The sequence below is a fragment of the Ahaetulla prasina genome, chromosome 2 (assembly GCF_028640845.1).
Source record: "Ahaetulla prasina isolate Xishuangbanna chromosome 2, ASM2864084v1, whole genome shotgun sequence".
Taxonomy (NCBI): Eukaryota; Metazoa; Chordata; class Lepidosauria; order Squamata; family Colubridae; genus Ahaetulla; species Ahaetulla prasina.
In genome coordinates, this window is record NC_080540.1 from 300,621,524 (window position 1) to 300,639,023 (window position 17,500).

General features: G+C 44.9%; 1 protein-coding gene across 2 annotated transcripts in view; it reads right to left on the reverse strand.

The window, feature by feature from the left end:
- Positions 1–17,500, reverse strand: part of KIAA1328 (KIAA1328 ortholog) — a 239,458-nt gene that overhangs the window by 54,580 nt on the left and 167,378 nt on the right. For both annotated transcript variants that reach the window (XM_058171940.1, XM_058171941.1), the window contains exon 9: positions 3,734–3,912. In XM_058171940.1, coding sequence (XP_058027923.1) covers positions 3,734–3,912 — 179 coding nt within the window. The remainder of the gene's footprint in view (positions 1–3,733; positions 3,913–17,500) is intronic.

The window sequence follows — 17,500 nt, forward strand, 5'->3', positions numbered from 1 at the left end:
CCAATCACACTTGGCCAATAAAATTCTATTCTATTCTATTCTATTCTATGTTTTATAAGGCTGTAAATCGCCCTGAGTCCTTTGGGAGATAGGGCGGTGTAAAAGTTTGAATAATAAATAAATAAAATAAATATCTATCATCTCTCTCATCTCTCTCTCTCATCTCTCTCTCATCTCTCTTTCTCTCTCTCTAACATCTATCATCTCTCTCACTCTAACATCTCTCTATCATCTCTCTCTATCTTATCTATCTATCTATATCTATCTATCTATCTATCATCTCTCTCTCATCTATTTATCTCTCATCTATCTATCTTCTCTCTCTAACATCTATCATCTCTTTCTAACATCTCTCTCTCATCTCTCTCTATCTATCTATCTATCATCTCTCTCATTTATCTATCATCTATCTATCTATCTATCTATCTATATCTATCTATCTATCTATCTCTCTCATCTCTCTCATCTATCTATCTATCTATCTATCTATCTATTCATCTATCTATCTATCTATCTATCTATCTTCTATCTATCTCTCATCTCTCTCTCATCTATCTATCTATCTATCTATCTATCTATCTATCTATCTATCTATCTATCTATCTTCTATCTATCTATCATCATCTCTCATATCTTTCTCTAACATCTATCATCTCTCTCTCTCTCTCATCTCTCATCTCTCTCTCATCTATCTATATCTATCTATCTATCTATCATCTCTCTCTCATCTATTTATCTCTCATCTATCTATCTTCTCTCTCTCTAACATCTATCATCTCTCTTTCTAACATCTCTCTATCATCTCTCTCTCTATCTATCTATCTATCATCTCTCTCTCATTTATCTATCATCTATCTATCTATCTATCTATCTATATCTATCTATCTATCTATCTATCTCTCATCTCTCTCTCTCATCTATCTATCTATCTATCTATCTATCTATCTATCTATCTATCTATCTATCTATCTATCTATCTATCTCTCATCTCTCTCTCATCTATCTATCTATCTATCTATCTATCTATCTATCTATCTATCTATCTATCTATCTATCTATCTATCTATCATCTCTCTCATATATCTTTCTCTAACATCTATCATCTCTCTCTCTCTCTCATCTCTCTCTATCTCTATCTATCATCTCTCTCTCTCATCTCTCTCTCTCTCTCTCCCTCTCTCTCTCTCTCCATCCATCCACACACACCCCCATCTATCTATCACATATTTAAACTGTCCATTGCCATCAACTATTAAAATTAAAAAAACAATAGATACCAATATTGTCACTACTCATCCTGCCTCCCAGAACCAATTAATGGCAAGTAGCGAGGTACCGCTGTATCTTGTATCAGCGTGTTTGCCTCACTTACTTTGGCTCCATCACATGGAGGAATTCACTGGAGAAAGCAATTATGCTTGGAAGAGTTAGCGGTAAAAGGAAACCAGGCCGCCAAAGGACACGGTGGCTGGACACCATCAAAGCTGACACCAGCCAGAGCACAGAACAACTCAAAGAAGCAGTGCAAGGTCGGAAGACGTGGAGTGACCTGGCCCAGAGAATCACCACGAGTCAGACATGACTGAATGGATCACATCATTGTCACAATTGCGTTTGCTGCCACCATGGGGTACAGTAGAGCTTTTGGGGTTTTTAATGTGTCAATTATGAAGTCTGTACCTGGAGTCGCCATGTGTGAGTTGGGCAGCCACATCAGTCTATGTCTATGCAGATTCTCAGTCCTCCAGGCCAGGGGTCTCCAACCTTGGCTGCTTTAAGACTTGTGGACTTCAGCTCCCAGAATTCTGGGAGTTGAAGTCCACAAGTCTTAAAGCGGCCAAGGTTGGAGACCCCTGCTCCAGGCCATGGTTGTCTCAAAGGTACTTTTTCAGGAGGCAAATTTGTTTTTTCTTTGAAAACGTTTCGCTTCTCATCCAAGAAGCTTCTTCAGCTCTGACTGGATGGTGGGAAATCGAAGGATTTTATGTTCCTTGCAGACAGCTGGTCATTTGCATCCTTTTAGAGGGTCATTGAGGCCCCTTGGAGGTTCGTCTGTGTCCTCTGGGCCACCTGAGTAGTGAATGGATTTCCAGAGGAAAAAAATGACAGACTGCAGGAACTAGGAGCACCACTCAGGTGACCCTGAGGACACAGATAAACCTCCAAGGGGCCTCAATGATCAGCTAGAAGGATGCAAATGACCAGCTGTCTGCAATGAACATAAAGCCTTCCTTTCCCCTCCAGCCAGACAGAGCTGAAGAAGCTTCTTGGATGAGAAGCAAAATGTCTTCAAAGAAAAAGCAAGAAAGTCCAGTTGCCTCCGCAGAAAGCACCTTTGGGACAACCATAACTTGGATGATTTAAGAATCTCTACAGACTTTTAGCTATGGACTTTGGGATGAACACCCTTGGAATGGTGAGGGAGTATAGATTTTCCAGAAAATATCGATTTTCCAGACTCATCCCCAACAATCTGTGCCTGTCTTCAGCAGTGAAGGGACACAGGGCAGAGAAAAACATCGGGCAGTCAAGAAGGCTCCACACCCATCTCAGCCAAATTAGTAACTTTCAATATCCATTCTTCTATTGTAGGTAACTCTTTTTTCTTCCAATATTGTCCAATCAACAGCCTTGCTGCTGTTATTAAATTAACAGAATCAATTTAGTCTCAATCCCTGTACAATCCGTTATAATTCCCAAAAGGAAAAATTGCGGCAGGAACTTTATCTTCTTCTTCAGGACATTTTGAATTTCAGCTTTTTTGAAAGACAATATGCAGGAAAGATGTTTAATTGATGGTTTATTGATTATTTACAAAACAGATACTGTATCAGATTAAGAAATATCAGATTGCCTTTGAATAATTAGGAAGTATTATTTTATGTAATGGGGGGGTTGGGAAATGAAAAGATTTGGATGAGGTTAATTGGATTAGAAGGGAAAATTTTACTCTATGTTTGGTTCATGTATAACAATACCTTGTGATTGACCCGGAAGCCGGGGAAGGAGGGGAAGGGGTTTTGTGGGGGGAAAGGGGGGAAAATGTTTTTGTTTGTTAAAACTTTTTCAATAAAAAAAAAAAGAAGGCGGCTCCACACCCATTTGAACTACTCGGGTGACCCTGAGGACACAGATAAACCTCCAAGTGGCCTCAAATGACCCTCTAAAAGGATGCAAATGACCAGTTGTCTGCAAGGAGCATAAATCCTTCCATTCCCCACCCATTCAGTCAGAGCTGAAGAAGCTTCTTGGGTGAGAAGCGAAACATCTTCAAAAGAAAAAAACCAAGAAAGTCCAGTTGCCTCCTGAAAAAGCACCTTTGGGACAACCATGACCTGGAGGACCGAGAATCTCTACAGACTTTTAGCCATACAATTTGGGATGAAGACCCTTGGAATGGTGTGGGAGAAGAAACGGATTTTCAGCGGGAAAAAATGGCAGACTAGAGGAACCAGGAGCCCCACTCAGGTGACCCTGAGGACACAGATAAAATCCCAAGTGGCCTCAACAGCTTTCTAAAAGGATGCAAATGACCAGCTGCCTGCAAGGAGTAGAAATCCTTCCATTCCCCACCATTCGGTCAGAGCTGAAGAAGCTTCTTGAGTGAGAAGCGAAACGTCTTCAAAAGAAAAAACAAACAAACAAGCAAGTCCAGTTGCCTCCTGAAGAAAAAACACCTTTGGGCACATCAGCCTATCTGACAAATAATATGTAAAAATAAAACACGGCTCACCTCGTTTGGTCCTGACAGGCTCCTTCTTCGTGCTGTCCCAAAGAGTGGGGCCGTCCATGTCACTATTGAAGCCCAGGCTCTTCATCCCCGAATCAACCCTTTCGTTGCCTTCTGGTGCTTGGAAGCTTCTCCTGGAGGGTGTCCTTAAAAGGCAACCTTCACAATCCATCTTTGGGGAACTGGAAGAGAAAGAAAAAGGAAGAAGGAAGGAAGGAGTGGGTTAGAGGTGCCTGGTTTTTTGGTTTTTTTTTAAGGTCCTCGTCTTCAACCTTCAACCTGTTTTCGTATCAAAGTAGAACACAGAATCCTAGGGCTGTCTTCTGTCTCCTTCCCCACTTCGGAGTAACGAGCTGGCCTTCAGCCAGTGGATTCACGGCTCTTATCAGTCCTGGCAGAGAAATCGCAGCTGCCTGCCAAAGCTCAAACAAATGACTCACGCAGCAAGACTTTCAGCTCTTTTTGAAATGGTTCAGCTAAAATTGTGCTTCCCGTGGAGTGAGAGCAGTCCCAAAGCTCCTTATATATCCTGTGGAGTGGGGCTCCTGCCCCACCCTTCCTTTTGATGACGCCACCTCTCTAATCTTCTGAAGCGCGGGTCAAGCCAAGCTTGATTATTATTATTATCAGCTAGGTCTGAAGGCGTAGCCTGGGGAAAGGAGGAATCAGGGGATGACGGCCTCATTACGTCCTCCGACTGGTCTGGTTCTGGCTCCTGGAGCCAAGCCAAAGGCATCGGTGCTCCCGAGGTAAGCCTTACCAGCCCTTCCCCCTCACTCTCGGAGTCACTTTCGGGCATGGGGCCAGGTTCGGGAGCTGGAGACACAACAGGCTGGAAGGGACCTCGGAGGTCTTCTAGTCCAACCTGCTGCTCAAGCAGGAGACTCTGTGCGATTTGAGACAAATGACTGTCCAGTCTCTTCTTAAAACCCTCTGGTATCGGGGCAGTCACAACTACTGGAGGCAAGCTGTTCCACCGGTCGTGACCATTTCAGACAAATGGTTGTCCGGTTTATTTTTGAAACCTTCCAGTGATGGAGCACCCTCAACTCCAGGAGACAAATTGGCCCGTTAAAGTACCAGAAGGCAGGAGAAGAAGCAACGGATGGAAACTAATCAAGGAGAGAAGCAACTTAGAACTAAGGAGGAATTTCCTGACAGTGAGAACGATGAACCAGTGGAACAACTTGCCACCAGAAGTTGTGAATGCTCCAACACTGGAAGTTTTTAAGAAGATGTTGGATAACCATTTGTCTGAAGTGGTGCAGGGTTTCCTGCCTAAGCAGGGGGTTGGACTAGAACAGGGGTCTCCAACCTTGGCAACTTTAAGCCTGGAGGACTTCAACTCCCAGAATCCCCCAGCCAGCAAAGCTTAAAGTTGCCAAGGTTGGAGACCCCTGGACTAGAAGACCTCCAAGGTCCCTTTCAACTCTGTTATTCTATTGTCTAAAACTAAAACTTTCAGCCCATAGATTTTTATCCCAATTAGCATCATAGAAAGATAGTTAAGTCCTCAGTCATAATTGGAGGCGGGGGGAATAGTTATTTTAACGAGAAAGGATAAGACTGTTGTGTGAAGAGGCTGACATTTGACTGGCTAAGATTGGGAGGGGGGGAGAGGAAGGCTTTCCAATCGCCTCTCAATGGGGCATGGTTACCCCTGGGGTCCAACATGGCACACAAAGCTGAGTAGCCCCCCAAATGGCAGAAATGTGTGTGCGTGGGGGGGGGGATTGCTAATTTTAAAAGACTGGATGGAGCTGGAATGAAAAAAACAAACAAAACAAAACCAAAAACCACCCTATAGCATAACAAGCTCTGCTAACAAGACCTTGGGGTCTTGGGGGCTCCTACCCTGTGGAACGAACTTCCCCTCGGGCTTCGACAACTACCTGACCTTAGGACCTTTCGCCGCGAACTTAAAACCTATTTATTTAATATGGCTGGACTGGCCTGATTTTAATTTTAAATTTTAATTGAATTGTTGATGGGTTTTAAATTTTGTAATTTTATGGGGTGTAATGTCATTTTAAATTTTCTGGCATATTTGAATCAGTTTTTTAAGGGTTGTTTTAATTATTGAGTATGTTTGTATTTTATTTGCCTGTTCACCGCCCTGAGTCCTTCGGGAGAAGGGCGGTATACAAATTAAAACATTATTATTATTATTATTATTATTATTATTATTATTATTATTATTATTATTATTATTATTATTATTATTATTATTACTACTACTACTAGGGTCTCTTGACTCTTCAGCTCTTAATGTCGGCTAAAACCAGAAGGAGCAAGCAGTTAGGGAAGAAAAGAATGAATATACCGAGTGTGGATTTCAAGAGCAGCAACTCTGCAGAGTGTTAAGATGTCAAGCACAAAGAGAGAGAGAGAGAGAGAGAGAGAAGTTGGCAAGGATTAGGGATGATGCCTCCCCATGGCGGTGACAATTTGGGGTACAGGTTGGCCAATACTACCTTTCCCATCGGTTGCAGAGTATTGACTAGCAGCATCACAAGTGGACATATACACAGAGACGAAGCAGCTGTGGTGCTCTTTGAGAATGGTGGTTTTCTTGCAGACGCTTCATGACCCAACTAGATAACATCGTCAGTGCTAGAAGGGAGTGGGATTTGTGGAGAAGAGGAAGAGGAGGAGAAGGAGGAGGAGGTGGTGGAGGAAAAGGATGACAACTGTGGGATCCTTAATACTCTCCAAGACTGGTTGTTTTCTTGCAGACATTTCATGACCCAACTAGGTAACATCGTCAGTGCTAGAAGGGAGTGGGATTTGTGGAGGAGGAGGAAGAGGAAGAGGAAGAGGAGGAGGAGAAGGAGAAGGAGGACTGTGGGGTCCTCGGTGGTCTCCGAGACTGGTTGTTTTCTTGCAGACGTTTCATGACCCAACTAGATAACATCATCAGGGCTAGAAGGGAGTGGGATTTGTGGAGAAGAGGAAGAGGAGGAGAAGAAGGAGGAGGTGGTGGAGGAAAAGGATGACAACTGTGGGATCCTTAATACTCTCCAAGACTGGTTGTTTTCTTGCAGACATTTCATGACCCAACTAGGTAACATCATCAGTGCTAGAAGGGAGTGGGATTTGTGGAGGAGGAGGAGGAGGAAGAGGAAGAGGAAGAGGAGGAGGAGAAGGAGAAGGAGGACTGTGGGGTCCTCGGTGGTCTCCAAGACTGGTTGTTTTCTTGCAGACATTTCATGACCCAACTAGGTAACATCATCAGTGCTAGAAGGGAGTGGGATTTGTGGAGGAGGAGGAGGAGGAGAAGGAGGACTGTGGGGTCCTCGGTGGTCTCCGAGACTGGTTGTTTTCTTGCAGACGTTTCATGATCCAACTAGGTAACATCATCAGGGCTAGAAGGGAGTGGGATTTGTTGAGAGGAGGAGGAGGAAGAGGAAGAGGAGAAGGAGGACTGTGGGGTCCTTCGTGCTCTCCGAGACTGGTCATTTTCTTGCAGACGTTTCATGATCCAACTAGGTAACATCATCAGGGCTAGAAGGAAGCAGGCGGAGAGAAAGAAACGAAAACTGCCAAGCTCAGAGAACACCAAGGACGCCACAGTCCTCCTCCTCCTCCTCTTCTTAAATCCTGCTCCCTTCTAGCCCTGATGTTGTTACCTAGTTGGGTCATGACAATGCTGAAATAAAACAACCAACCTCAAAGATCACTAAGAAACCCTCCGTCCTCTTCCCCACCTCCTCCACTCTGCAAATCGTCCTCCCTACTAGCTCTGATGATGTTACCTAGTTAGGCCATGAAATGTCTGACCGGTCACTAAATGAACTGTTGCTTGAAGACAATTTGTACAGAAAATAGAAAAAAAATAGAGAAAAAGAGACTATGCAGATTCTCAGTCATCCAAGTCATGGTTGTCCCTAAGGTGCTTTTTCAGGAGGCAACTGGACTTTTTGGTTTTTCTTTTAAAGGCATTTCACTTCTCATCCAAGAAGCTTCTTCAGCTCTGACTGGATGGTGGGGAATGGAAGAATATATGTTCCTTGCAGACGGCTGGTCATTTGCATCCTTTTTAGAGAGTTGTTATTGAGGCCACTTGGAGGTTCATCTGTGTCTTCAGGGTCACCTGAGTGATGCAAATGGTTCCTGTAGTCTGCAATTTTTCTGGAAATCCGTTCTGGAAATGACTACGGGAACCATTTCCACCACTCAGGTGACTCCGAGGACACAGACAAACCTCCAAGTGGCCTCAACAACTCACTAAAACGGTGTTCGGCAACATTAAACACTGAAAGAGCCACAAAGGTCCTTATCGGAAGTCCCCTGTTCAAATATGGAGCCGACTGGAATCTCCTCCTAGCACGGCATCCTTCGTTTTTTGCTGACCGGAAGTCCGGTTCCCCCACTATAGTTTCCTCCTAGCATGGTGTCCTTTTTCCTCCACTTGTCCTAACCGAAAGCCCTATCAATTGTGGAGCCGACCGGCGACAGATGTTGTGTCTCGTCCGATCTCACCACAGCCGGGGCCTTCTTATCTGCTTCCGAACACGGAGGAATGTCCTAGTATGCCTCCCGGCCCCAGCCCTGGCTCCATGCCCAGACAGGCTGAAGAGGAGGAAGTATCTCCAGCCCCCAGCTCTGGCTCCATGCCCAGGCAAACGGAGCAACTAGACCCCTCCCCCTCCTCCACAGCATGTGAGCCTGAGGGAGGTCAATTGCCAACAGCTGCAGACTGGAGTGACCCACGCGTCAGAAGACTTGATAGACGGAGGCAACAGAAGGAAGGGAGGGGCAGGCCTGGATAAGTGCTGAGTCATGGAGCCACACCCCATGGCCTATATAAAGGACCTGCTTTCTGGCAGTCTCTGAGTCAGGCAAAGTCTAAACATATCTTGCTGAAGTCACTTTCTGGTCTCCTGCCTGCCCTGAGGACTTTGCTAGGACTTTGGCAGAGCTGCGGAGGCACGCCTGATTCGGATTTCCCTGACCCGGCCGTCAGCGGAGGAGTGGCACACGACAACAGAGAGCTGCAGCAGACGGATGAAAGAGCCACATGCGGCTCCAGAGCCGCAGGTTGCCGACCCCTGCTCTAAAAGGATGCAAATGAGCAGCTGTCTGCAAGCAGTATAAATCCTTCCACTCCCTCACTATCCAGTCACAGCTGAAGAAGCTTCTTAAACGAGAAGGGAAACTCCAGTTGCCTCTTGGAAAAAAAAGCACCTTTAGGATAGAGAAAAAGAGAATTTCATTGTCAGTCACCCCACACGCTTTATCTAAAATTTTTCCCGAATGAACCTCTCTCAATGTTATGATTTCCTTTGATGCTTTTATAAGCCAGGCCTGGCTTTGGAGACAGAATGTCATTCAAGACCCTCTCTTGCTAAGATTGTTCCTTAGAACAAAATGAGGAGGTGGGATGGGGTGCGAAGATAAGAAAGGATAGGAGCGAAAAGAGAAGAAACAAAGAGAAAGAGAGAGAGAGAGAGAGAAAGAAAGAAAGTTAACCTTTTGTTTTATTGAATTAAAATGCCACGGCAATACCGATGTAGCCCTCAGAGACTAAAATACTTTCTTTTTTTCTTCTTTTTTTTTAAACCGAGAAGAATAGCTGTCATTTATTAGACACAAAGAACAATTACTTGATGGGAAGCCTTCCCTGACAAAAAGCAGATTGGTATTCCTGTCATAGAAAAAAATAAATAAATGGATTATATGGGGAGGGGGGTGTGGCGGCAGGGAGGGAGGGAGGGGGGGGGCGTTGAGGAAGGAAGGGGGGAAAAAAAACCCAGCGCAGACCTCGGAGACTTGAATAATTTAAAACTGCATTTGGCGCAATTTGAATTTTTCTTCAGGGAGGCGAAGTTAAATACCTTTAATTTGTTCTAATTATTTCAAATTTGCAAGTTAATTATGGCTGATGGTTAAATAACAAAAAGGATCCTCCGCAGAGTTTTTACCTCCTCTCCTCCGCATTACTTAAGCCTGATTTTGAGCACGCATGAATTAACTTTCTAAATAATCGCACAGTTTGACTTAATGGCTCAGGAAAATGAGGATTCTGATCCTCCGAATAAACATTAACGGACATTAGAGAGACCAGTGGGACCTCTGCTGCTTGCATGCGAAGTATTTTTTTTAATGGGGGTCTTATTTACCAATCTTTATCTACTGCTCAAGTTAGGGCACTAATACGGCTTCGTTAGGTCTGCTTGAAGCGAAGGGGAGAAATGTCACTTCCCCCCCCCCCCCCGTCGAAAAATTAAAAAATAAAAAATAAACCGACGTCTGCTCGGAGGTGGCGAAACTCGTGTTTAAATTAAAAACCAGCCGAGGGTGGTGGGATTTAACTCACTGGCGAACGCGGGATGAGACCATCCATCGGAAGGTCGGAGCAGAATCGCCAAAAGCGTTTTATGGGGCTAGCCCAGGGGTCAGCAACCTGGGGCAGCTCTTTGGGCCCTCTGCTGTGGCTCCCTGTCAGGTCATCCCACCACCGGCTGGCCTCGCCCCTCGCCCTCCCCTCCCAGTCACTCCGCGTCTGTCCCGAGAAGGTAAGCGTGACGGTGGGGGATGGAGAAGCGGCCAGGGCAGAGACGGGGGGGGGGGGAGGGAGAGAGAGAGAGATACAGAGATACGGGACGCCGGCTGTGGATGCCAGCGTCCCGGCAGTCAGCTTACTCCATCGCTGACTGTGGGGGGGCGAATCGTTAGTCCCCAGGGAATTGGTGCGCAATTTAGGCGTTCTCCTGGATGCACGGCTGTCTTTAGAAGACCATTTGACAGCCGTCACCAGGGGAGCTTTTCCTCAGGTTCACCTGATTCGCCAATTGCGCCCTTTCCTGGACCGGGACGCGTTATGCACGGTCACTCATGCCCTCGTCACTTCCCGCCTGGATTACTGCAATGCTCTCTACATGGGGCTCCCCTTGAGGAGCACCCAGAGGCTCCAGCTGGTGCAGAATGCGGCCGCGCGGAGGATTGAGGGAGCTCCTCGTAGCTCCCATGTAACACCTCTCCTGCGCAGGCTGCATTGGTTGCCGGTGGTCTTCCGGGTGCGCTTCAAGGTGTTGGTTATCACCTTTAAAGCGCTCCATGGCATTGGACCGGGATATTTACGGGACCGCCTGCTGCTGCCAGTTACCTCCCATTGTCCGATATGTCCAGTGCGCGCCCACAGGGAGGGTCTTCTTAGGGTGCCATCGGCTAGTCAATGTCGGCTGGCAGCCCCCAGGGGAAGGGCGTTCTCTGTGGGGGCCCCGGCTTTATGGAACGAGCTGCCGGTGGGACTCCGTCTCCTCCCTGATCTCCGGACCTTTAAACGCGAGCTCAAGACTTTCTTTTTTCACCAAGCGGGGCTGGCCTGATTGATTTTAGTATGGGGGTTTTAGTGGGTTTTAAATAGGATTTTACCCAGGTTTTAGTTTTGATAAATTTTAGCTAGTATTTTAAGTTACAGCGATTGAATCAGTTTTTTAAATTTGATATTTTATTTTAAATTTGTTGGGATTCTTGTCGTTTTATTGGCTGTACACCGCCCTGAGTCTTCGGAGAAGGGCGGTATAAAAATATGAATGAATGAATGAATGAATGAATGAATGAATGAATGAATGAATGAATGAATGAATGAATAAATAAATAAATAAATAAATAAATAAATAAATAAATACAGAGGGGGTGGGGAGAGAGAAGGATTTTGTGGTTCCCGGTATTTTTTAATTGGTTCTCTGCCCTAATGACCAGCTGGGTAGGCGTGGCTGAGGGGGGTCATGTGACTGGTGGAAGTGAGTGACATTGAGTTGGTTTTGTGGCTCCCGGTGTTTTTTATTTTTATTTTTCTAGACAGACAGACATAAAAACATCTTCAATCAAAATACGAACAGTGTGTCGGTTGGTGGTTTACAAAGCTTTTGTGCAATTTATCTCATTTTGCATTTTACCAATCTAATATATATTCAAATATTTTAATCAATTGATCTTTTGTATAACTCTAAATGTTTCTTCCCTTGCCTTATATAGATTGTACTAAATTTTACGTTAATTATATTCGTATCATTCATTTCCTTTTCTTAATTCAAACCAGGGATACTACATTGTATTTTGTTTGTTTCAACAATTCTTACATTATAAATAGCTCTGCCAAACTTCAATCTATTTTTTTTATCTAGCCGTTGATAAAATAAATCCCGTATCTTATAGTATTGTTTATCTTCCTGTTCTCTAATTTCAAATGTCACTTCACTCATTTCTGCCCGTTTTGAATCCAACATTTCTGTTGTTAAGTGAGACAGTTGTTGAGTGAGTTTTGCCCCATTTTATGACCTTCCTTGCCACCGTTGCTAAGCGAATCACTGCAGTTGATGAGTTAGCAACCCCGTTGTTAAGCGAATCTGGCTTCCCCATTGAGTTTTGCTTGTCAGAAGGTCCCGAAAGGGGCTCACATAACCCCTCGGGGACACTGCATACGTCGTAAATGCGAATCAGTTGCCAAGCACCTGAATTTTGATCACATGACCAGGGGGGGGGAAGGGACACACGCTGCAGCGGTCGTAAGTGTGAAAAGTGGTTGTAAGTCACTTTTTTCAATGCCGTTGTAACTTTGAACGGTCACTAAGCGAACTGTTGTAAGTCGAGGACTACTTGTACACAGCCTCTCCAACAGCCTAGTTTTCTCTACACACTGATTATTATTATTATTATTATTTTTTATTTTTTTTTTTTTATTGAAAGAGTTTTAAAAAACAAAAACATTTTCCCCTTTTTCCCCTCCTCCCAAAAACCCCTCCCCGGCTTCCCGGTCAATCACAAGGTATTGTTATACATAAACCAAACCTAGAATACAATTTTCCCTTCCAATCCAAATAACCACATCCAAAGCTTTTCATCTCCCAACCCCCTCCCCATTACATAAAATAACTTTCTAATTATTCAAAGGCAATCTGATATTTCTTAATCTGATATCTGTTTTGTAGATAATCAATCCATTTTTTCCATTCAATTAAATATCTTTCCTGCATATTGTCTTTTAAAAACGCTGAGATTTTAGCCATCTCAGCCAAATTAATAACTTTCAATATCCATTCTTCTATTGTAGGTATCTCTTCTTTCTTCCAGTATTGTCCAATCAACAGTCTTGCTGCTGTTATTAAATTCAGAATCAATTTAGTCTCAATCCCTGTACAATCCGTTATAATTCCCAAAAGGAAAAATTGTGGCAGGAACTTTATCTTCTTCTTCAGTACATTTTGAATAATCCACCAAATTCTTATCCAAAAGACCTTAATTTTCTTGCAAGTCCACCAAATATGAAAATATGTAGCGTCATCACAATCACACCTCCAACATTTCGCTTGGATATTATTTTATTTTTTTGAAAAAGGAAACTTCTTCCTATATCCAAGACTTCATCTAACCTCCAGCTGCCATTTGACTCAGGTTTGCTAATTGTCAAACTCTGAATCCCGGGTTCAAATCGGAAAGCAGAGATACAGATAGTTCTCGACTTAACAACATTTCATTTAGTGACCGTTCAAAGTTGCAACAGCATGGAAGAAAAGAGACGTAGGACCGTTTTTCACACTTACGACCGTTGCAGCCATCCCAACGGTCATGTGATCAAAATTCGGACTGGCTTGCATTTAGGATAGTTGCAGTGTCCCGGGGTCACCTGATCCTCTTTTGCGACCTTCTGACCAGCCAGATGGACATACCAACCTTGTCACTAACTGAACACCTGCGGCGACTCACGTAACAACTGTGGCAAGAAAGGTCGTAAGATCGGGCAAAACGAACTTAGCCACTGTCTTGCTTCGCCTTGGAAAATTTTGAGCGCTCAGTTTTGGTCGTAGGTCGAGGACTCCGGAAAATCTTTCTAGCTAGAGAGTGCCGTGCGCAGCAGCACCTGCCGACAAGTTCACGGTCTCTCCATAAAAATCATAAGAAGATCAGACACTGGAGCTTCTAAAATTAGGACCTCTGGTAAATGAAAGTTAACCTGCACGATAACTGTAGCCGGATTCTGGGTCGCAAGGACTGAATGTAATGAGATCAAGACTATGAAAAGGCCATTCATAATGCACTTCATCGCCTTACGAATGCCACGCGTGGCGGTTTTATCGCGTCTCATTAATGCTCCTATAAAAATTGAGCGCTCCAGATTGTTCTTCCAGCCCCCGGATCTGTTCGTGAAGCTGGGTGTGGAGAAGGAACGTGTTCTGTCCCAGCTCCCTAAACACGACAAACCTTCTGTAGTTGAAGCAATGATTCCTTTATTAGGAGCGCCAGCAGCTCCAGCAAAAAGTTTCTCTCTCAATGCAGGCTAAGAAGTCTGTCCGGAAGGGAGATGAATAATTGTCTGCCACATCTATTCATCTCTGCCCCCTGCCTTTTATCCCCAGAGCTAGGGTGGGGCTTTGCTAGCAGCGGTGGCTCTTCCGTCCCGAGGACTGTCCCATAGATTTCCAGTGCTCTCCTCTCCTCTGCCTTCTGCGCATCCGTGCGTCAGGCAATGGACCCAGCTGTTCCTCCTCTTCCTCATCAGCCACCTTCAGACCTAAAGGCTGTTGACTCTCCATCTGAAGGCTGATGGACGGCCTAGGCTCCACCGCTGTCTCTCTCTCTGCCAGCTCCATTCCCTCTTCCCCCTCGGAGCTCTCAGGTTGCCCTGATGCTAAATGCCTCCCACACCTCCTCTTTCTCCTCCTCCTTTGATTCTGCTGCTGGAGGGGTCGGTGGCTTACAGGCCACAACAGAACAGCTCCAATTGCAAATGTTACCCTTTGAGAAATTTTACCGGCAGTCCTCAACATACAACCACAATGAACGGACAAATTATGCATTGCATAGATCACTTGGCGGTGGGAGATACTTCCAGTGTAATCTACTTCATCCCCTGCTGTTGTGAGCTAGGCCCAAGTAGTTATTACCAGACACAATCAGTCCTAAACAAACATATTTTATTAGAACAGCTAAGAATTACTTCATTCTCAGCTTAGTCCAAATTAAGTCCAAAACAAAATCCTTCAGAAAAAATCCTTCGGCCTTATGACAAACCTTTGTCTTCTTTGGCACCCTGCCAAAGGCTTTTCTTGGCAAGAACCCCATGAAGTTCAGAAACAAAAGGCACCGACTTAAAACAATTGTAGCAACGATGCTTTCCTACAAAGAGCCCATTGCTGCTCTTTTAAGCCTTATGGGAGAGGCCAATCATCTTCTGGCCTTACTCCCGAGTTGTCCCTTTTGCTTTAGCTGCTCTTGCCTTCTGGCAGCTCTTTGCATGTGTGCACTAGGAACAGGCTCCTCCTGTTCCTCTGCCTCTCTGCTGTCCGTCTCTGGAGGCTCCGGAGTCCGTGCATCGCTCCCAGATGGCCTTGGCCCCATCTCTGCCTCCGATGCAGAGCCCTCGTCTGGGCCTTCCCCAGACTCCAGGACTGGCCCATGCTCCTCCCCAGACTCCTCACTGTCCGACTCCACTGCCAGCTCCGCAGGCTGTGGACCACAACACCTACATGGATTGCCCCTGTGACTACCTAGTACAAACTTGGAGGAAGCTAACTACCAGACTGCTAGAACACATGCGAGCGCTCAGACGAGGAGACCTGAACTCATCAGTAGCCTTACACTACAGTGAACAAGGACATATATTCAATTTTGATGCTACTAAGATTGTCGGACGAGCAGGAAGAAAAACAGCCGGGGAAGCGATTGAAGCAAAGGAAACAGGCCCCTCATCGCTCAACAGGAGTGCTGATTGACCACCAGCCTATCAAGTACTTAGAAGGGGAGGGTTTGGCTGCACAAGGAAACTACAGTCAATTGCTAGCCGTCAACACACCAATCAGCCAATAGGAGGGCACCACAACTAACAGAACAGCACAAAGCATGTATTCCAGTAGAGAAATTCCCCAAAGATGGGCTCCAACACGAATCCAAAAGCTCAGACGAGTAAATCTCTGGTCCCAGCGACCAACCCAAATTCAATTTTGCATCGTTATCCTGGGATACGTATATTTATCTTTGTTCGTGACCATGATGAAGCCCAAGATTTCTGTGGCTAAGAAAGAGAGTTGTTCAGCCAGCTTTACACCATTTTACGTCCTTTCTTGACGCAGATGTTAAGTGAATCACTACAGTTGTGAATTTAGTAAGGATTGAGGGGTGGTATTCTTCTTAGTTACATCATCCTCTTCAGAGGTCAACCAAATCCACACATCCAACCCTTTGCTGAAGCAGGAAACCCTACGTACCATTTTGGATGGTTGTCCAATTGAAAAACTCCAGTGATGGAGCAACACAACTTCTGGAGGCAAGCCGTTCCACTGATTAATTAACAGAATAACAGAATTGGAAGGAACCTTAGAGGTCTTCTAGTCCAGCCCCCTGCTCAAGCAGAAGTCCCAAAAGGCACAAATTGCACCGAGTGAGATAATTGAGAATAAAATGGACACGAACTCTGTTTGTGGCGAGACATTTTACATTTTAGCCTTCTAAACAAATTGAACAAACGAAGTAAAATGCAATACAGGTCGTTCCTGACTTACAACCATTTGTTTACTGGCTATTCAAAGTTACAACGGCTCTGAAAAAAAGTGACTTATGAATGGTTTTCACACTTATGACCGTTGCAGCCTCCCCACGATCATGTGATCAAACTTGCCAACTGACTCATATTTATGACAGTTGCAACTGCGGTTCTGGGGGTGGGTGGTTCATGTGATCCCCTTTGGCAACATTCTGGCTAGCAAGATTCACTTAACAACCGTGTTACTGATGTAACAGTTGCTGTGATGTCATTTAACAACTGTGGCAAGCAAAGTCGTAAAACGGGGCAAAACTCACTTAATAACTGTCTCGCTTAGCGATAGAAATTTTGGGCTCAGTTGGGGAAGGAGGGAGAGAGAAAAGAAGGAGAGACGGGAGGGCAGAGAGAAGGAGGAAGGAAGGGATAGAAAGAGGAAGGAAGACAAGAGGGAGGGAAGAAAGTGAAATGAGTAGGAGGGAAATAGGAAGGAAGGAGAGATGTTAGATGCTAGGAAGGGAAAGAAGGAAGGGAGGGAAGGAGGGAGGAAGGAAGGAGAAATGCTAGGAAGAAAGGAAAGAAGGGAGAGAGAGAGGAAAGTGAGATAGGAGGGAGGGTAAGAGAAAGGAAAGAGACGCTAGGAAGAAAAGGAAGGAAGGAAAGAGAGAGAGGGAGAGAAAGAAAGAAAAAGAAAGAAAAAAGGAAAGAAAGAAAGAAAGAAAAAGGAAGGAAGGAAGGAAGGAAGGAAGGAAAGAAGGAAAAGCAAACAAGCTATTTGATTCCTTCACCAGACAGCTGATGGTCTCCTTCCACTCTTCCATTCTGGGACGATGCCATGAAATACAATTTCCGTGCCTGCATTTCACCAGGCGTCACCACCCCCAGCTGAGGGGACGCAATCTAAAAAGGCTCCTTGGCTCCTTCGTCATGCAGCCGCGGAAAGATTAGAGGCCAAAGCGTAGCATTTGGGGAGTGGGCGGGGGTGGGTGAGGGAGAGAAAGCAAGCCAGAGACAGAAAGAGGAGGAAAACAAAAACCCTCCCAAGAAAAAGCAATCTTTTTCACCACAGGAGAAATGTGAAGAACAGATTTTTACCAAGTGAAATCTAACATTTTCTCCGTGTGACCCTGGAAAATATATATATGTGCATATGTGTGTGTGTGTGTGTGTTTGTGTCTGTGTGTGTGTGTGTGTGTGTGTGTGTTTGTTTGTGTGTATATACTAGCTGGATACCCATGCTTCGCTATGAAACTATATGATTGGGCTTGATAAATCGACACTTACAGCTT